Below are 21,125 nucleotides of genomic sequence, written 5' to 3' on the forward strand. Positions count from 1 at the left end.
GTAAGCTCTTTTTTTTTTTTGGGGGGGGGGGGGTATTTTAAATGTGTACCTTCATTTTTTTATTTTTATTTTTGAAAAGGAGAAGGGGAGTCGCATACATTGGGCATCTATTCTTTGGTAGATTATTTCATAGGTGTTATATCATTTAATCCGCACGAACACCTACAAGATGTATAACTGGGAGTCCACTCACAGCCTGAGGAAGCAGACTGATAAAGGGTAACTCACATGCTGGTGACAACAAGAAGGGAACTTAGAGCCACGTCTGCAGGGTTGATAAGAAGGCCTCGAACCCTTTACCAATTTAAGGAAGAGAGGGTTGAATCAGAGCTGGCAGATGAGGAGAAACTTCCTTTATATTTTTCAAAGTGTTTTCTTTGGTAATACATCGCTTGCTTTTTATAACAATGATGGACAGGTTGCGGAGGAAGAAAAATACATCACCTGCCACTAGAGGGCAGTCCATACCCATACGTGGAATAGTCGGTGTGTGGCTTTTTTTTTTATTGTTGCTTACTAAGTATTAAAGACAGAAATTTTGACAGGTGCAATCCTGGTGAAATGTCCCACAGAGCCATTAAAATATTCTTCTTTATAATAAAAGAATCTGACATAGAACCTTGGGGGAGGGGGTGTTTTATAAATGGCAATTTCCAGAAAAGGAGACTAAGAGAACCGTTTGATTATATATTCTGATTTCCTTTTTTGTGAGGTTTCCATCAGACAACCCATTTATTACTTTTATACACTTGTGTCTGGTGAGGCATGTGTCTCAGTAAAATCTGCCAGGCTGGAAGCTGCCGTTCATGTCAAAATTAATCTGCATCCTATCCGCCTTGGAAAATGAAATGGAAACACAGTGAGAGAGGACGCATTGCTGGCAACTTCATGCTCCCACCGGCAAACTATTCCGTTTATATCAGTGGCCAATTCTTTACTTTTTACTTTAAAAAAAAAAAATGTTCTCACTTCCATGTGCTACTTTGTCTTAAAGGTCCTTCATCTGGGACACACCCTTTATCAGTGTTTCCCAACCTTCTCTCCTGATGAGAATCACCTGGTGGAGTTGTTAAAACACAGATTCCTGAATCCCAACTAAGAAGTGCTAAACTAGAATTTTTGGGAACATATAGGTAAAATTGTATACTTAACTAGTGCTCTAAGACAGATTTTATATACAGAGCACTAAGTTAGGTATGCAATTTTACCTATAAGTTCTCAAAAATTCTAGTTTAGCACTTCTTAGTTGGGATTCAGGAATCTGTGTTTTAACAACTCCACCAGGTGATTCTCATCATGAGAGAAGGTTGGGAAACACTGCAACTGACTTTTCTTAAAAACTGTGAGCACTCAGGGCCGAGTGTGCAGCAGACGCGTGTGTCCAGGGTCCTCACCGGGGTTTCCTTTGGCCCCCCCTCCCCCCCCCCAGCCTACCAGGGGAAGACGTCCATCAGCACCGTGGGCACCTCCACCTCCGCCTACCGCCTCAGCCTGGCCACCATGTCCCGCTCCAACACGGGCACCGGCACCGTCTGGGAGCAGGACAGCGAGCCCTCCCAGCAGGCCTCGCAGGACACCCTGAGCCGCACCGATGAGGAGGACGAGGAAAGTAGGTGGCCCCCCTCGGAAGCCGGCAGGTGGGGGTAGGGGAAGCGATAGGGGGTTGAGGAGGCACGGCTTGGCCATGCCAGTGAGGGCCTGGGAAGGATTTCTGCCTTTCTAACCTTGTCAGCGCTGACCCCTTGGGCATTTCACAACAAGGATGTAAAATGGAGCTGTGGCTGGTTCTGTGATCCCTGCAGCCTGCTCCTCTCACACCTTTCTTGATGTCCTGGGTCATCTGGGGGGGAAATACAGGCAAAAAGGAAACCTTCCTGGTCATCTGGGGGGAATTCAGGCAAAAAGTAAGCCTTCGCTCTGAGCTCAGATAGTCAGCTGTTTGTCACTAGCTCTCGTGGAGATTGTGCTAAAGAAACGAAGCGAAGCTTCTATATCCCTTTCTCCTGGCCGTCTTGCTGAGAGGGTTGATCCCCTCAGATGATTTCACTGGGCACGGAAAAGTGAGCAACGCATACGTTCAGGTCTCAGAAGGGATCAGTCGGCTAAGCTACCTAGAAGTGAGCCAGCCTGCTGTCTGGAAGGAATACTGGTGACTGAAACAGCCCTGAGCTTCTATCTAAGGCATATGCTTAAGATTTGTGTTAGGAAATGGGGGGCTTCCTAGGAGTAGGGTGCTTTTTTTTTTTCATTTTTATTTTTTTATTTGTTTTACATTCATGATAATTCTGCGTTAGTCTCAGGTTTTAAAAAATAAGAGGTGAAAAGTCCCATTAAATACTACTGTTGTTTAATGTTTTTTTAATTGCATTGATTGTTTTCCAAGTGTTTTACTTTATTTTATTTTATTTCTTTATTGATTAAGGTATCACATATTTGTCCTCATCTCCCCAATCCCATCCCTCACCCCTTCCCACTCATGCCCCCACTCCCCTATTGTCCCTGACCACTGGTTAGGCTCATATGTGTGCACGTAAGTCCTTTGGTTGATCTCTCCCTTTTATCCCCGCCCTCCCTCTGAGGTCCAACAGTCTGACCCATGGCTCCTTATCTCTGGGTCTGTTCTTGTTCATCCGTCTATGTTGTTCACCATTTCCCCTAGAAGAGTGAGATCATGTCCTACTGGAAATATACTAATAAGAACCAAAAATGAGACAAGCAATAATGGTTATGCTGAAAGGCAAATTCCAAGTGTGTTTTGAACACTGATGTAACATTTATAGTGAAGTCTGCAGTCAATGAATGCCTTAAAAATGAAAACAAAATCTAAATCTTTGACCAGAGCCCCTTCAGAGCAAACCAAAACAAAAAGCCCCCCTCTGAACTAAATTGAATGGAGGGAAGGAAGGCTGATGACAGAGTTTTAGTTGAGTAAGAAGAATGAAAGTGCTTTAACAGCCTACTAGAATTGGAATGGGTAAGAGAGGAGAAGATATAAATGCTGCGTCAAAACACTTACCAGTATTGTTGTCTGATTCAGTTTCAGAGTTAATCAGATAACAAAGTGATAATTATATTGTCCTGCACCCAACCTATCGGCATACTTGTTTCTAACGCACCCTGGTCATTGCCCATTGAGATATTCCTTAAATATAATTAGGGAAATGTTGGGGGGGGGTGGGGTAAACAATAAAGAAAATGAAATGAGAGAGATAGGGATATCTCTCTCATTCAAAAGCAGCTTGAATATTTGTTAAGTCCTAGGAATAGTTCAGGACTTAAAGAAATATCTATTTTTCTTTAATGTTTGATGTAGTCTCTCAGCAGATTTTGTTTTGTTTTGTTTTGTTTTTTGTTTTTGTTTTTTTTAAATGATGGAAAATGATACATCCTGTCTTTAGAACACCTAACTATATTTTGCAGGTACCCTTATGAATCAGCAGATGACTAAGCAATATGTCTTCTCGACTCTAGGGGTGTAAGAGTAGAGAAGACATAAATGGAGGAGTTGTTGACCAAATGCCAATACTCACACAGTGACAAGTGTGCAACTTGTTGCTAATATCCTGCTCTCAGACACTACAATCATCCCAACGAAAGCAGGGATGCTAACAAATGTTGTAGTGTGATGTGAGTGTGTATTGAATTATATGAAGTGGGCTATGAAAGCTAGAGGGTTGATTGCTTTGAATTAAACTGTGTTTTTTTGTTGTTGTTGTTGTTTTCATTTAATCATCAAACCTGTTTGAAGATCTAGCAGGAACAGGGAAGTAAGAGAAGGATATGTTCTATGCCCTCTAAAATCTTAGAGGGCTTATAGAGGAGATAACGTTTTCTCTAATGGAAGAATGGAAGGTAGCACATGATTCATCACCAAACAAAATATTGAGATGGATATTGAGGGTGTGAGTGTTAAGTGATATATTAGTTTGAAAAAGGGGGCGGCGGAATCAATAGGATCTGAAAGACCTTTGAATCACAATTCTATCCTACTACTTTTTTCATTATTTTGGAGGCATATTTGCTAGTTTGTGTCTCTGTACATGCACCTAAAAAGGAAATATTATTCTATAATAAGAACCAACTTCAACCATCATTATATAGCAAATTAAAATTTGTAGCACTTTTCATATTCATTATCTTGGAATAAAATAAGTTTCATTAGAAATATGACCAGCTTGACATATTTTAAATAAATGATGTCAGATGACCTTAGATGGTAGCAAAAGTTCACCAAAACTCTACATTAAACAAAATCTGTTTACTGCTCAGTGACAAACAACGTTAGCTCACTTAGAATGAGGTCACTCTGTCTAAGCTAACTTTCACAGGAATCTGAATACATTGATTTCTGCTTTTATGTTTTATGAGAAAACAGGACTGTGTGCTTAAAACTTAAAATTTAGGTTAAAATTACTTATGAACTTTTAGGTTTTCAGAAATAGTCTGAATCAGACTATATCAAATAGTCTCTCAGCAGTCTAAAAATCATGACATGTACTGAATTTAGCATTTGAATATCAAAGAAATGTACTTGATTCTTTCAGTAACAAAGTTCCTCGTTTACTCCTGAAATGTTTAAAACATTATAGTCCAGCTTTTCTGAATGTACAGATCCCCTTGATTTTCACAAATAATCTACTTCTAAAAATGGACAGGACGTTTATATTTACTTCAGGAAGGCTGTTCAAGGACTGGAAATGTGTGGATATGAAGAATTGTTAGTCACCCCTTTGCGCAGATTAAAAACAAAAGAACCGAATGGTCTTTTGCGATGTGTTTTCCAGGATGTATATTCTTTCACGTGGCTTTATTCCAGCTAGGTTTTCCTCACCCGAATGAAAGCCTCACTTCAACTTGCAGTTCTATTTCCATCCTCAAGGTGGCAGTGCTCAGTCACTCTAGAGGCTGAGCTGTGAAAGTCCTATTTTATACAAACAGGAAAGGTGTTTCTTAGGACCCCAGCATCTTAGCTTTTAATCTGTACAAAGGGACGAATGATCGTTTCCCTTCAGAGACTGCCGTAAGGTTGTATGCAAGCCAGGGATGGAGCCCACATGCACATTTGGATTGGGTTTCCTGGCCCATGCCATGGTTTTATAACGCCCCGTTCTTTGGCCCTTTCAGATGACTCTGTGAGCATGCCCAGTGTGGTAAGTGAACAAGAGGCTTACCTTCTGAGTGCCATTGGAAGGAGGAGGTTCTCCAGCCACGTCTCTAGCGTGTCCGCACCTCAGGCTGAGGTGGGCATGTTACCCAGCCAAAGGTAAAGAGCCACGGATGTCCTACACTCTGCATTTGGGGGAAAGGGAGAAATCCTGGGAATTCGCTCCTGTTGTTCTGAAAAGGCTGAGAGGGAAGCAAACAATCAATGTTTATAAGTGGACCATTGTACAGGCAACAATTAGCGGAGAGTTTTCTGAGCCAGGGCTGTAAGAGGGATCTCAATTTCTGATCCAAGCATCGTTTCTCCTTTAAAATGTTCCGTAAATAGACACATGGTCTTCTTTCAAATGACATTCTCATATTTCTGATATATAATTAGCTAAGCTAATAATGAGGACCTGGCAAGGGTAGAGGGCTAGCTTGACATATTTGGTAAAGTTTAGACTTCTGGTATGTCGTTAGTATTCAGTTGGAGTTAGTGATGCTTAACCAAGCAGAAAAGGACTTAGGCTGCTACGAGTGACCTTGGGCAGGTCATTTAACAAGAGCGCACAGTTTTCTCCTCTGTGAAATGAGGAGGTTGGCTAAGACAATTGTTAAGTAACTTCTCTATCTATAGTTCCATGATTCCGTGATTAAACCCTTTGAAATATTTGGTTTGGTGTTCTTTGCTTCCTAAGAATATACTATAAGATGCCCTAAAACTATAAAGTCATATGAGCAGTTATTGGTAACTATCAATATCTTTAATTGTTAGCAATATGCAAGATTCCCTCAGGAATCAAATAAAACTATCAATTTATTTAAAGTTTTATTTAAATTAGGGAATTATAGGAATTTAAAATAGAGCTTTTGTTGTTGTTGTTATTCTTGTTATTTACCTAAAATAAGCAGGCCCATGAATTCCCCTTGGACGTATCTGTTCAGGGGTTAACTCACTTTCAGGGGTTAACTCACTTCCTTTTATTAGATGTATTAGAAATTTAGAAAGATAATCTGGTTACCCACTTTGGGCTTGAGTCATGTTTTGGAAGGCTAGTGAAGGTTAGAATGTCTGTGTGCATTAGGGAGATAGGGTCTTTTTTTTTTTTTTTTTTTTTTTTTTTTTTTTTTTTTACACAGGCTATTTTTACAGTGTACTAGATTAGTTAAACGATTCCTTGGAGGCAGGCACTCCAGTGTTTCTAAATGATTTAACAAGTATTGATTGAGTACCTCATGGGTGCTTATAAGCTCAGTGCTAGACAGTGAAGGAAAGAAAGCCAAAGTATGACACAGTTTCTGTTCACAGATCCCAAAACCACTGCGTCCACATAAATCAATAAGCGATTAACTTATTCTTTCACCAACCTGACAGGTTTCTTCTTTTGCCATTTACAATTCAGTCACTAGAGGATGGAGTAAGGAGGAGGTACATGGAGTTCCATGTGGATTTTCCAGGGTTACCTTTCTTCCATATTTTTTTTTACTTGCCTTTTCATTGCAAAATTAGCAGTGGAAGTTGGGTTCTTTCTTTCCTTTTCTTCGTGGCATCAGTTCCAAGAGTTTGGTTGTGGCAGTTTATGGTAAGTGGTTTCTGTGTGATGGATGATATCACCGCACACAAGAGAGAAGCAGCAGCCTGGTCAATGAAACCTCACGTACATAAGACAGGCGAAAAACAGTAACCACCCAGGCAAATGGTAACCGAAGGGATGGTAGTTTCGTCTTGTACAGACTCATTCTGCGACGTGTTTCAGAGCCCACGTTTTTTATATGGAGCTCATTTTAAGTCCCAACTCTCGGCCAATCAACAGATCACTCCTTTGAGAGTCGTATTCATCCGAAGTCCCTCCTCTCCCCATTGCCTTGAGTCCTATGTCTTGACAAACCCAGCACAAGGTGAAATGGTTGACTGTCTCCTTTTCCTTCCTTTTTCTGTTAAATTTTTTAATTTCTTTTTGGTTTTTGGAAGCAGAAAAAATTGCATGCCTTTTTTTCCTTTTTCTTTCATTTGTTTGCATTTTCTTTCCCTAAATGCTTCATCTCCCTACCCCTCCTGCAGTGAGCCTAATGTCCTCGATGACTCCCAGGGCCTGGCCGCCGAGGGCAGCCTCTCTAGGTACAGTGTCAACGCTACCTGTCTGTTGGTGTCTGTGCTGGGAAACTATCTGTTCCCTGTCGCCTCTGTCTCTCTGTCTCCTCTCGCCCGTCTCGGTATCTATTTCCATTTCTTGCCCTTTGTTGTTCATGAACACACAAGCCTGGAAGTCAAAGGTGTAGCCTCCTTCATGTTCAGCTCTAGAGCTCAATACAAATGGCCTAAAAAGCTTACCAAAAAAGAAAAATCTGTGGAGTTCTTTTAGGGGCTTGTCCCATGAACATCTAAAATTTTTGCTATGCCAAATGTTAAATTTATCCCATTTAATCATCCCGTCCCACACTGATATTCCTTAAGAAATGTTGTCTGGAAGCTAATTAATATAATTCCCCATCATCGGGAACCCCCTTATTAAATCAAGACAGATCTTTTAACTGATACCATGAATGGTAAGATAATAATGATGTTCTGTTAAGAGTAGCAATGTAAATACAACTTATGTAATTCCCTCTCTCAGATGCATGCTATGTGGCAGGTTATTATAATAGCTTGTTCAAATAACACTTATGTAAAGAATGTCTGTCCCAACATAAAGATGACTCCAGAACTTGCCACAAAATGGCAGACACAAACATTTCTGAGTAAGGCAGAGAAGTCTTATGGTGCAAACAATATACAGTCTTGGCAATTGGTTTAAAGCTTCAGAAAGGGGGCCTGCACCTTTAACACTCAGATGCACCACGTCAAACATTCCTAATCTTGTGCTGTTGATTCACACCTCTCAACTAATCCTCATTAAGGGAAATGCTTCTTGTTCATTCTACGATTGCCATCTCCAGAGAAAACACCCCCTTTCAGGTTGGCATTGCTGAGTGAGTACAACCCACGCATTTATTGCTTTATCACAGAGATGAGGAAATGTTGAGAGGCCGTTCTTGTGGCAGGTTGTCCCTTTGTTTCCTTTGCATCTTGTTCAGTTTCACATTTTCTTCTATGATTGAAAATGAGAAATTTTACCCATCATCAGGTGTACCTATTTATTTATTTATGTATTTATTTATTACTGGACCCATAATTCATGACATTCATTTGTGTTTGCGAGCCCTTGCCTCGACAGATCAGTCTGTTATTGGTGGTAAACATGGACCTGCCACAGAGAGCAGACTTTATTCTACTGTCAAGAGCTTTGGGGACGCAGAAGAACAAAATTGCCCTCAACACAGTTTCCCTTCAAAGCACTTGAAGAGATCAGAACCAAGTCTAGCACCGTGAACCCGGCTTTCAAAGAATGCATTTGTTAAATGCTTAGTATTACACGTCACACTGGGGAACCTTGACTAGTATATCATTCCAGTGGCCTCCTGAGAGGAGACCGTGTTACATTAGCCTTCCCCTTGGCCAACTTTGAGGGCTTTTCTAAATCAGGACAAATTCTACTCTTACTGAGTAAAATACTAACTAGTCCAGAGTTGGTGAGAGAAGGCAGGAGTTTGAATGGACTGTTAGAAACTCTTCAACAGATTTGGCTCTCTCTAGCAGGCCCTCGGTGCAAATGACTAATCCAATCTGCCCTGGGCCCAGTGTCAATGGGAATACGCCCGAGTTCTTGCTACGTGAGACTGGTCCAGAGCCAAAGCTGTAGACTTTATCTGCAACTGAATCAGTCAGTCATGTCGGGGATTTGATGATTGTTTTAGGTCAACTGTTGTTGACCTGTTGTTCCTGTAACTGTTGTGTTTTAGTACTGGGTGCAGCCTAGTCACCCCAATTCTGTCGTGGTCCTTAAGAAACTGGAAGATGAGGTAGTCCTTTTGGGTTCTAACTAATTATATTAAAGCAGAGGCATTCCACCAGCCAGTAGCACATCCACCTTTGCCATATACTGCAAATCGTATCTCTTAAACTTCATCATGTCACCAAGTTCTCTTTGGAGGAGAGGAATGTTTGGCATTTACTAGGAGGTGGGTTTATAAAGCAGGACAAATGCTTGTTATAGATGGTTTGCAGGCTTTCTTGTTTGGGGCATGAAACTTCTTATGCTCCAGACTCTTAAAGTCCTAAAGAAGCAACACAGCCTGAACAATGTAAATCACATTCAGCACATACTGAACGCTCAGGATCTAACAAGCATCCAAAGTAGTTCTAAGGAAAATCTGGCACCAAAGCTTAACGAATATCAGGAAGCATGCCTGTGCGAGAGTAATACACCCACGACGTTCTTCTAGCCCCCATATTTTGGTTAACTTTCTGGGAATTTGCTTTTGAAAGAACACTTGTTTTAGGCAAAGTAGGCAATGTGATATAAAGACTAAATGAGGAAGAAACCAAGATGGTCTGATGAAAAGATGGGGGGGGGGGGGGGGATAACAATTTTGTAGACCTTTTGAAAAGTTCTAAATTTTTTATAAATCTGTGCTGATTTATATAAAATATATATTTATTTTAGAGAGAGAAAAGGAGAGGAAGCAAATCATCACTGTGAGAGAGAGACATCTATCAGCTGCCTCCTGCATGCCTCCTGCACTGGAGATCAAGCCCACAACCTGGGCATGAATCAAACCATTGACTTTTGGGTGCATGAGATGATGCTCAACTAATTGAGCATACCGACAAGGGCATAACTGATTTATTTTAAAGATTCAAGACAAGAAAAAGCACCCTGTTAGAAACACTACCTATGGAGAAAAGATTCTTTTTTTTAAAATAAATTAATAAATTGAAGTAATATTCCTTGGAAAATTTATCTTCTGTTAAGAATATTGCTCTTAAAGGTATAGAGACTCACTGGAGATGTTCCCTCCCTGTGCCCACCCCGAAACAAAACCACCATGGACCATAGTTCTCCTCCAGAAAAATATAGACATACCTAAGTTTATTCAAGCACTCAAGTCTGGATGTTTATACTTGAGAATTAGATTTTGTTTGTTCATGTTAGAGGATTTTTGAAAGGCAGGAATTGACAATCCACTCTAATTTTTTTCAAAAAGAGTCTTCAATTCTATTTGATTCTCTAAGAATCATTTTAATTACAGTGGAAAATAAGAGTGCAGTTCAAGTTTCAAAAAGATTCTGGGTGAGAGAAAATAAAAACAACCTATTTAGTAGAACCTATCTCATGGTCATACACATTTTCAAAGTATAAAAATTTAGCAAGTAATCTCAAAATACAAAGAAAAAAATTAAAACAACTGAAAATGAAGATAAAAGCAATGAAAATACTACTTCATTTTCTGTGTACCAGTCTCCTCACCCATGGCTTCTACTTAATTTTTTTATTCATAAGATATATTTCAATCCATAAACTTTTCTGTCATTTGGAATGAGTAATATTAATTTTTATTATATTACTCAATAGCCCCTTGTTTAACTATTCTTTAAGAAATACCATTAGGTACTGGTATATATCTCATTAGAAAGTACAAACATATTTATACACTACAATCCAGCCATCATACTGAAACAAGGGATAAGAGGTAATTTGTGCCAAAGTCATCCCTCTTACATTGCCTAAATTTCCGTAGCTTACGAATGCCTTCCTTCCATTTTGAGTAAGGCGTCTGGCTTTTGTGACCAGTTGAGTCACACCAGTTCTGCTAAGCCCCAAGCACTGGCTTCTCTAAAAGCCAAATCCTGCTATGGTTTGCCACTGTCATGTTTTTCAGTGACTCAAAAATGCAAGCCATGATTTTAGCTTCTACTTAGAAAGTTTTATTTGTTTTTATCCCTATTGTTTTGCCCTTTTATTTAGCAAACAGGTAGAAATGAGCCGTTTCTTAGTCCCAAGAATAAAAATTTCAGGAAGCCAATTTTCTATAGAGAGGTGCTTACAGCCAAAACCTTGGTCTTTCCTGGTTAGTTTTAGTATTAGACACCTCTGGTCACACATTGCAAATCCTACAGATGAAATATTACATGATGTGGAGAGAAGCTAAACTGAAACTACTTCTTACATGCTCTATACATTCATCTTTGATGTGTGCATTCCATTGATGAAATGCTGCATCGTTTACATAGGACAGCTACTCACTAAAGCTGTGAACTTGACCTTTTTCTTAGAAATAAACCTCTCTATCCATAGAGAACATTCTGGTGCTTAGTATGATCCTCCCTTGGAATTATCATTGTGAAATTACCATTACGTTTTGACATATAACACTTTCTGAGTAATTTGCATTTTTTTTCTTTTCTTCCGACATTTTTTTTCCTCACACTCTGAATGAAAAGAGACAAGTGGACCGCCTCAATTTCATTTTCTCTGCCCAATTTTTATCAAAACATTTTATTACCCACTCCCTTTTAGTGTTCTAAAAAGCAATAAACTCAATACAAGCATCAAATGTATTATAAAACAAGGAAGCATGTTATAAACATTACTTTTCATGTTCAAACCATCTTACATCAACTAACTTCTTTTCTCTACCTTAATGGGAGGTAGGCGGTAAGTATTAACCTCCCTTTATGGCTAAGGGAACGGAGGTAACATTTAAATGTCAATGAAGAACCCATTCCAACGAAAGCTTTGCTTGGTGTTTGGGAGAAAATTGTTTGTACTTTTGTGTGTGTGGTGATTGAATTCTCTTCCCAATTTATGACACATGTTAAAATGTATACTTCATAAGGAGTTGTCATTTCAAACATGCCAGCAACACAGTCTGGATTATTTATCAGAATTTATTGCATTGTTCCATGGGGGTAATTTTTTCTGCCTTCTTAGAAAGGTCATAGATGGTACAAGGTCATTCATGTATAAAAATAATGTACAGTGCTCTTTTGAACTTGATATTTAGAAGAACAAGAAAGTTTTAAAAACTTGTTTGGGGGACTCTTTATAGAATTCTGTATTTTCTATCCCAAATGGTATAATTATGATATGATAACATTCTTATTTCATAAAAAAGCACTAATAAAACTCCATTTGGGAATTATTGGTTTTCTTTCGGTGGAAATGTAAGACTTAAAAATTGACAGATGTGCCTGTGTCGACCACATCACGATTAACCAGTGGTTAACAACATGAAAAGCATCTGATTGTCCATCTAGACACCAGTTCTTCTCCCTACAACTGCCACTAGGTAGTTAGATAGCTCACTTTTTTTTAAATGAAAATGAATGAATATAGTCTTTCTCTTTTTTTCCTGGACAGTTGCTGACTCTGGATTCCTCTGTGGCATATTTGACTCTAAAAACTATTTATAGATGATTCTCCTTTTGCAAAGGCAAAGCAGAAGTTAATTACCCATAAACCAAATAATCCCATTGGCATCATCCATAGAGTTACAGTGTTCTCTGGGGCATAATACATCTCTTTTTTTACTCTGCCATTATAAACACCTATTATACATGCATGCAGAATGATAAGGGATCATGGACCCATGACAGTATTTTCAGCTTCACCCAATACTAAAATAGTGGCCATTACCAGTAGTCATTCTGCATATAAAATACACACATACACAGCAAATTTGGGGGGAGCAGGTTGTTGCTTTTATAAACTGCATATGTTTCAATGCAGCTCCTTGATATTGATCATTTCTCTTCCAAGTTCTACTGACAGATTAATTACTTTGCCAGCCTTTTAAATCTAAATCCATGTAAAAAAACAAAAAAACAAAAACAAACAAAGAAAACACTTGTCTGCCCATGTGACTATTCACTTAGTAGTCACAGAGACTTCAGGCTGCAAACATGTGCTGAATGTGCCCCTTCACCCAAATGGATTCTGTGTCTGATGTGTTTGATATTCGTCCATCTGACTTTCATTTAAATTGAAATCTTTGAAAAGGTGTTCCCATCCATGTGGTAGAGTTGTTTGTGTGTGTTCGTCACTACCTTTTTCCCTCCCCTTGGGGAAAAAAATTGAGATTAGAATATGACATCTCCAACGTTTTGGTGGCTTCCAAACCAGGGGTGTGTGATCGAACCCATGTTTCGCTGAATGGCAGCCATGACACCGTGATTGAAAACAGAATCTCAATTTTGGCAACTCGGAGCTACAGAGGCCTTGTCCTTCCTCCCAAAGCTTTGAAAACTCCCATCTCAGGGGTTCTTGCCCAACCTTCCTTCAAAGATAACGATATCTTTGAAGTGACTGTTTCGTGTAAGTGACCAGAGGACGATCTTCCGTACTGTCTCCGGGCTCTCTAACACTGTTGGTGCTTGGCAGGGTGGCGAGCGTGCAGAGCGAACCTGGACAGCAGAACCTCCTCATTCAGCAGCCGCTGGGGCGGAAGAGGGGCCTGAGGCAGGTAAGCAGACCCGAGAAAGGCAGGAGAGTCACCCCATGAAGTAGAAGCTCTGTTGAATTTTGGATGTCCGTGTATGTTGAGATTACATTTTGCCTTCTTCCCACCCAAAACAAGCAGTACAGAGCACATGTAAAGCATGGTGAGTTCTTGAGCCCTCTGAGGGTTTTTAGCTCCTCTTTCAGCTCAGGTTAACGGACCTGATGGCTTGGTGAAGTGAGTAGGCCTGTACTTCCATCTGTCCCCTCCCCAGAAGCTTTCTTTCCCAGCCAAATCCATGAGCCAGGAAGATTTGTTTGAAAGTTGATGTTTGGGTAAAGGCATGGACACAGTTGTCCTTTCTTCCTCATTTCAAGATGAATGATTCAAGTTACAACTGAAACCAAAGTAAAGATTATGTTTATGAATGTCCTTAGCTGGGTTTCCTTTACATTACTCTCTGAGTAAAAATGGCTCAGTTATTGTGATGGGGGCATCTCAGCGTTGATTTGGACACCAGACACTTCTCGGTATCTGAGGGGTTTTTTTCATCAACCCCCCTGGAGAGGTCACACAGGTTCAACTGCAACTTTTAGGTGAACAAAGGCTGGTCTATGAGCAATAATTATTAATTTTGTATCCTGAAATTCACTGAAGTTCTCACACTGGCTTCTTTAAATAATGTTAATGTTCTTAGCCTATATAAAGGTGCAATACGTAGGAGATAGGATTGGTTAAAGGGGATGTCAGAATCAAATACAAACAAGCAGAAAGAAGTTTACCAGCTACCAACGTAAAGAACAACCAGAAGAGTCCACAGAAACCCTGAAAGCAGGGAGTGATCCGTAGAATCCTCAGAGCATAGCGTTTTCTCCCGGGCAGCCAGCCAGCTTCATTCTGCCTTCTCTCTTTAGCTAAGACGTCCTCTGCTGTCACGTCAGAAGACTCAGAATGAATCCAAAAACCGCCATGGAGCTCGTCTGTCCACCACTCGGAGGAGCATTCAACCTAAAACGAAGCCATCTGGTGAGGTCTCCTGTGCCCCTCCTGATTATCCCATTAACACGAGGCCATGCGCCTCAGCCAGGGAGACCTGCAGAGACTTAGGCAGGGAGCTCCATTTTGGGAAGACACTAGGATCAGGGAAGAAGTTTCCCAGAAAACTTCGGTGCCTTTTTTTCCCCTCACCTTTCCCAACCAGCATCCTTACCCTCAAGAATCTAGAGAAATGAAAAAGTCCAAAGTAAACTCTAAATGCCATGAGATCTAACTATAGCAGGTTGTGTTTTCTTTACTCGAGTCAGGGACTGGGTTTGCTATACGTCTTACTGAAAACAAGGACATGATAGATAATGGGGACTGTAAAATCCGGTTGGCATTTGTTATGAGGACCAAGTTCACCTACTGCTCTATGCAAATCTTGTTCTTGGGCCATTTAGGTAAAAATTAGAGGCCCAGTGCACAAATTTTGTTCATGGAGAGTGTTTGTCTCTCAGCCCAGCCTGAACCCTCTCCAGTCCGACTGCCCGTTTAGGCCTGTTCCCAGTAGGACTGCTGGCTCCCAACTGCTCACCTGCCTGCCTTCCTGATTGTCCCTAACCACTTCTGCCTGCCAGCCTGATCACCCCCTAACCATCCTCTGCCAGCCTGATTGCCCCTAAGTTCCCTCCCCTGCAGGCCTGGTCCCTCCCAACTGCCCTCCACTGTTGGCCATCTTATGGCAGCCATCTTGTGTCCACATGGGGGCAGCCATATTTGACCACCTGGGGGCAGCCATCTTGTGTGTGTTGGAGTGATGGTCAATTTGCATATTACTCTTTTATTAGATAGGATGATTGTTCTACCCAAATCCTACTTTTTATAAGAAGATGAAATCAAAATATGTACATGATAGTCAAGTATGCTTTTATTTATTAATAAACCAGCAACATCTTTATTCAGAAAAGCCAGGAGATCCCAATGATTAAGCAATGACTACATATTTCCCCTCTTATTTACCACTTCACTCCTGACCTACAGTGGATCAGAAACGGTCTGTGACCTTCACTGAGGCCCCGCCAGCTCAGCCAGAGGTAGCGGGTGCCCCAACAGACACACCTCCTGCCGCAGTGCAGCCACCAGGCTGCAGCCCAGCCCGCTCTGGGAAGCCAGAAGGAATGGACAAACCGCTCCTCACCTCTTCCCCGGCCATTGTTGTAGCTGATCTCCACAGACTGTCTCCCAAGCAGGTGAGGTGCTAGAGGAACAGGCAAGGCTTGCTCCCTGCACGCTTATGTCTAGGAACCACTTGGTATGCACATTTATTACGTATCATTTAAGTCTAGGCCTGTAACGTTTTGTTAGCCAGACAGATGAGGGTTTTATCATCATGAAGAAGAAGGCCATATAAAGGATATAGCCAGGAATACATTTACTTAAGAAGCGATAAGGGAAGTCTTGGTATTCCTTATTATGATAAACCTCCGGGAACATATTGTACAGCTGACATATTCATTGAAAACCATATATGATACAGAGTTTAAAGATAGTTCTTTTTTTATATTTTTGCTTTTTATATTTTTAAAATATATTTTATTGATTTTTTACAGAGAGGAAGAGAGAGGGATAGAGAGTCAGAAACATCGATGAGAGAAAATCATTAATCAGCTGCCCCCTGCACACCCTCTACTGGGGATGTGCCCGCAACCAAGGTACATGCCCTTGCCTGGAATCGAACCTGGGACCCTTCAGTCTGCAGGCCGAAGCTCTATCCACTCAGCCAAACCGGTTTCGGCGATAGTTCAGTTTTTTAAAAATCACCAATTCAGACACAGCCTTTATATAGTGAGCCTTCCGCGTCCTGTAAGACGAGAGGAACTTCTTGGTTTGATCTTTTCCCTCGTTGTTTTGACATTTCTTCTGATTTTTATAAAGAATTCCCATCGGTCTAACTTTCTTCTCATGTACTTGAAGAAAGCAAAGGGGCGATATCACTATACACATTTGCGTAGTCTTTAACGGTTAAACAGCCTGGTAACAGCGTGATTTCATTTATCCTCACAGTGGACGAGGCTAGCAGAGCAAACACTGGGCTCATGCGACAGGTTGGAAGACTGAGGCTTAGAAAGTTGGAGGGCCTCCAGAAAAGCTCGCATCTAGCGAAGGCTGGCGATGAGACCAGCCTTGAAACTCCTGTCCAGTTAAAGCTGGACGACACTTTTTATACCCTTCCCTGGCACCCCTTCCACGTTCTCATGACATGGTGGTCTGTTTGGTGGCAGAGTGAGACCCTCCTTGCTGAAGAAGGAGAAAAGAAGGAGGACGCAGAAGGGCCAGGTGCTGCCGCACACAGCCCCCTCTGCACTCAGATCTCAGACCCCGATGACTTCCCAGGCCTCGAGACGTCCGTCCTCCTGCAGCACGGAGACACTGTCCTGCACATCAGCGAGGAGAACGGCATGGAGAACCCCCTGCTGGCCAGCCAGTTCACGCTCACTGCCCCGGAGCGGGGGGAGCCCGGCGGAGACCTGGATGAGTCGCATGTTTAGTTCTGTAGCTTGTCGTTGCAGGTGCAGACAAGGTGAGGGAGGGATCACTTAGCGAAAAGTTGAATACTTCTGCTTGAAAAAACAGATGAGAACACAGCACTTTATTCCCAATAGGTGACACAAATCTCAGTAGATTTTGCTGTGGGTGCACATATTGTGTCATAAACATCTTTTAAAAATCCGTGGCTAAGATTATTTAATTGTATGAAGACCATAAAGACCAGGCAGTAAAAAGGGAGAAGAGCCGTTTGCACATTGTTTATGATTCAAGAAGGCTTGAGCAGTTACAAACATATACTGTTATAGAGCTGCTTAGCTAGAAATATTAACAAATAATATATTCTAAAAGAGAATGCATTTGAGGTTATTCACGTTATACATCTCATGCAAGTGTTTATTTTTATAGTTCCAAAAATATTAAACCAGGTGGTTGTACAAGTGGCAATTTACATAAAAGTAATAAATAATGGAAATATTAGTTTTGGGGAAACTAAATAATAAATAAGCCCACTGCGATTTTTGTTTTGATCAACAATGCAGCCATGTAGAAGAAGGAAGACATATTATTTTTAAAGCTGTGGACTTTTCAATATTTATTTTTCAACCGTCATTTTTATTGCATGTTGTAAATCAGAATACTAATGCCATAGTCATTCCATTCATAATCAATCATGAGAGAATACTCTAGAAATTATCAGACATAATTCTGAATTGAGAAGAACCTAAACAACGCATACTATAATATGAATGAAATGTAACTATAATAGTTAGAAAAAGATGATATTCCTACTTCTAACCCTAACTACATCAATGCCAATATTAGGAAATACTGCAAAATGTGATTACTTTCTTCATAATAGTGCCTACCCTTTGGGACATATTTTCAGATATTAAACTTATTGTTAAAATAAGTTCACTAAAATAACTTCCCAATGTTAGCAATATTCTTATGATCCTTTAGACATTTGAGTTTATGAGGGGAAAAAATATAAATTGAGCAATCTCTTCATGGACAAAGTCAGCTTGTGAATTTATTTTAACTTGAAATTCAGTTACTCAAGCAAAATATAAAACTTAAAAGGCTTGTGAGGCCATATCTAGTGTGTTATTGATGCTATAGTAGGGCTAGGTATAATACAGTTCAAAATTGAATTTCAGAAATGTAACAGTTTACATTATAAAAACTCATATATTTACCTAAATTGATACAGTGATGTGTGTGTGTGTGGGTATGTTTTCTAGTCCTCCAGTTGAAGTTAAATACAGATATTTATTACATTGCAATGAATTCAAAACATATTCTATATGCTTAAACTTTGACTATATTGACCATGAGAAGTATATGTATATATAGAGGAGACCTATTAAACCCACCCAAATCACAAAAGAAAATTATTTTTCTGTTAGAATCCTTTATTAAATAGGCATTGTTTCCACTGTGGTTTGTACTTTCAAGTATAATTTGGGGTTTCAGCCCAATTTACTATGAGAATGAGAGGTATTTGTGAGTTAAAGACAATGGACAACATTAAAAATCTCAAATCTAAAGCTTCAGAAACTAGAGCTTCAGAGAGCAGAGGCTTCTTTTATGTTTTAAAATATTTTCAGAATATTGACACTTAACGCTGAATTAATTCTCAAATGCAGAAATATAATGTAAGTGGGTTTATAACTCTTTCTAAGCTGATGTGTTTTGCCTGTTAAAAATTATGCTGCTCAATTAGTGTTAGAGGCCTTATGTTTGGTAATCACATGTGTCTGAGCTATACGAGTCTCTATATGTGTCTGTGTTTTGTTCCAGTTACTTGATTCTTGATTCAAATACTCTATGTGTAATTTTATAACATATTGAAAAAGTAAGTGGGTTAAAAAAGATGGTTGAATATATGCTAAGAATACCTTTATATGTAAAAAGTATTGAACATATTTATGCTGACCCGTCTGCCTTTTAGCCTGACCCCTTCACTCTAGGGTTATGGATGGCTGTTGGAAACTTTTCCAATAAGCTAAGTATTATTGTATCTTGCAAAAAAAAAAAAAAAAAAAAGCCACCACTCTTGAGAAGCAGGGCCTTGGAGAGTGGGAATGTTTTCATACTGGGATTACTGAGATCTTGCAGATGTGTGAATGCATCTGTTCCATTTAAGGTGCCCTTAATGTGTTGAATGTAATTTATTGAATGTTTATGTGCAATTGATAAAGTATCTAAATGTATGTGCATAAGATTGTCACAAGATGTATTCTCAGGAATACTGTTACCTGGAGTTTGAAGGAATAGCTATTTTTAAAAAATGGTAGTAGGAGATTAGAGAAACTTTTAAGATAGTTAACAAATTTTTGAGTGATCAAATTATTGAGTATATGACCAAAAACAATTACATATGATAAATACATTATTGGTAATACTAGATCTTTCTTAAGCTATGATGCTTAATAATATTCATCTTGTTCAGAGGACAATTAAAACAGGCACTTACTTCCCATGTGTAAAAAATTGGACTCAACTGAGAGGTTGCTTTTTCAGAAATTAACTTTTGAGAGAAATTGGAATAAACACTTATCATCCATAATAGTGGGTGTAGATTTATAGTACTCCATTTTAATTAAAGCAGTTCAATCCTGGGTACAGCATTTTCTATAGCGAAACATTTTACTCTCTTTTTTAGTATTTGCTGCTTTCTATAATTCTATTAGACACGTTATTTGATTTTTTTTCCCCAATAAAAAGAAACTGAATTGTTGAGTACATTGGGACAATGCACTGGGAACTAGTGTCAAAAAGCATAATTGGGCATGGCAGTGCTGGGAAAACAATCTCTGGTGTTTGAGGATCTGGATAGAGCTTGTTGAACCGGCTGAAAGTAACTGGTTTGATATTTCAGGCCTCCAAGAGTACCCTAGGCAGTGTGACAGCTCCCTTCTTTAGTATCTGTCCCTTTAGGCAATGAAGAATATTCTCCACTCAGCTGTCCAACACCAACAGAGTCTGAGATGAGAATAGGGTGTGTATAGGGACCTGCAGGAAAGAAAGGGTCAGAAATAGAATTTCAGTCTAAAACACAAATACCCTTCCTCAAGTCAGGAATTTGCTGCTATCACACCAAGCCATGCTGTTGCCATGTGACCTCACACCTCCCACGCCATAGCTTGTCCTTGGCAGTGAGTGAAAGTCCCACTTCCTCACTTACTTTAGTGGGCCTCAGCTGCAGCAATTCAGAAACAGAGTTTGGTTTGACACTCAGGACAATGAAGACAAGTTAAGAGTAGAATGTATTTGGAAAAGCTGAAGGCAAACTTATTTATATTATTTTAGGATCATTTAGCATTATAGATCAATGTACCTCCATAATATATTTCAATAGTCACTGTGACGGAAGGATAAAAATCCTTTATTAGCCATTTTATAGGTAAAAAACAAATGATTACACAGCCAACTTCCCTCAGAGGACTCAAGAAGTCTGTTATGAATCCTGGATGACCAAAGAGCATGGAAAAATGCCTATGAATTAATACTGAAAATGTTTATGAAAGATATTTATGAAAGATATTAAGACTTCTGTGTTTGCATATGCACATATAAATAAAATACATCTAAAAAATACTTAAGAGGACGGATTGTTTCATTTCTCATTTCTTAACGTAGGGAATAGTTTAACTCATTCAAGAAAGTATTCTGGTAGATTTCCCAGGAGGAATGTTAAGGACCTGGTTGTCCTCTGAATGTGGCCAGAACCATCATGGGGTTCAAGTTACTACCAGTCTTTCTGTTATACAGGGTACAAAGTGCCCTATCCTTACCCTCTGAGGTATGTTGTTGCTAAATTCATTTTTTTCCTCACAGGGCTGGTATTTCTTGACCCAAAGACTCTAGACACAATTTGGCAGAAGAATAAACACTCATGCCTCTCTTCAGTTGTGTCTGAACAGTAAATAAATGGATTATAATCTGTTAATGAACATTCCTGAGAGGGGAAAAAACCAAGAAGATAAAAGGGATGAGGACAAGAAGCAGAGGAGGAGAGTAGTAATAATAGCCACCGTTGTTTAGTTCTGGGCACCAGGCATACTGTGCTGGGCACCTCACCAGGATTTGCTTATTTAATCCTCACAACACAGGACACTGTCTTCACAGAT

At 39.8% G+C, this 21,125-nt stretch overlaps 1 protein-coding gene across 17 annotated transcripts in view; it reads left to right on the forward strand.

The window, feature by feature from the left end:
* Window positions 1–19,353, forward strand: part of UNC80 (unc-80 homolog, NALCN channel complex subunit) — a 167,642-nt gene extending 148,289 nt beyond the window's left edge. For 15 of the 17 annotated variants that reach the window (XM_084893323.1, XM_084893337.1, XM_084893327.1 and 12 more), the window contains 7 exons: window positions 1,430–1,609; window positions 5,125–5,263; window positions 7,208–7,264; window positions 13,407–13,488; window positions 14,379–14,490; window positions 15,484–15,692; window positions 16,725–19,353. In XM_084893323.1, the coding sequence (XP_084749449.1) occupies window positions 1,430–1,609; window positions 5,125–5,263; window positions 7,208–7,264; window positions 13,407–13,488; window positions 14,379–14,490; window positions 15,484–15,692; window positions 16,725–16,991 (1,046 nt within the window). In that variant the 3' untranslated portion in view covers window positions 16,992–19,353. The remainder of the gene's footprint in view (window positions 1–1,429; window positions 1,610–5,124; window positions 5,264–7,207; window positions 7,265–13,406; window positions 13,489–14,378; window positions 14,491–15,483; window positions 15,693–16,724) is intronic. The other 2 variants (XM_084893324.1, XM_084893331.1) reach the window with 1 other exon arrangement.
* Window positions 19,354–21,125: the final 1,772 nt, after the last annotated feature.

The sequence above is a fragment of the Pipistrellus hanaki genome (assembly GCF_964339955.1).
Source record: "Pipistrellus hanaki genome assembly, chromosome: 8".
Classification (NCBI taxonomy): domain Eukaryota; kingdom Metazoa; phylum Chordata; class Mammalia; order Chiroptera; family Vespertilionidae; genus Pipistrellus; species Pipistrellus hanaki.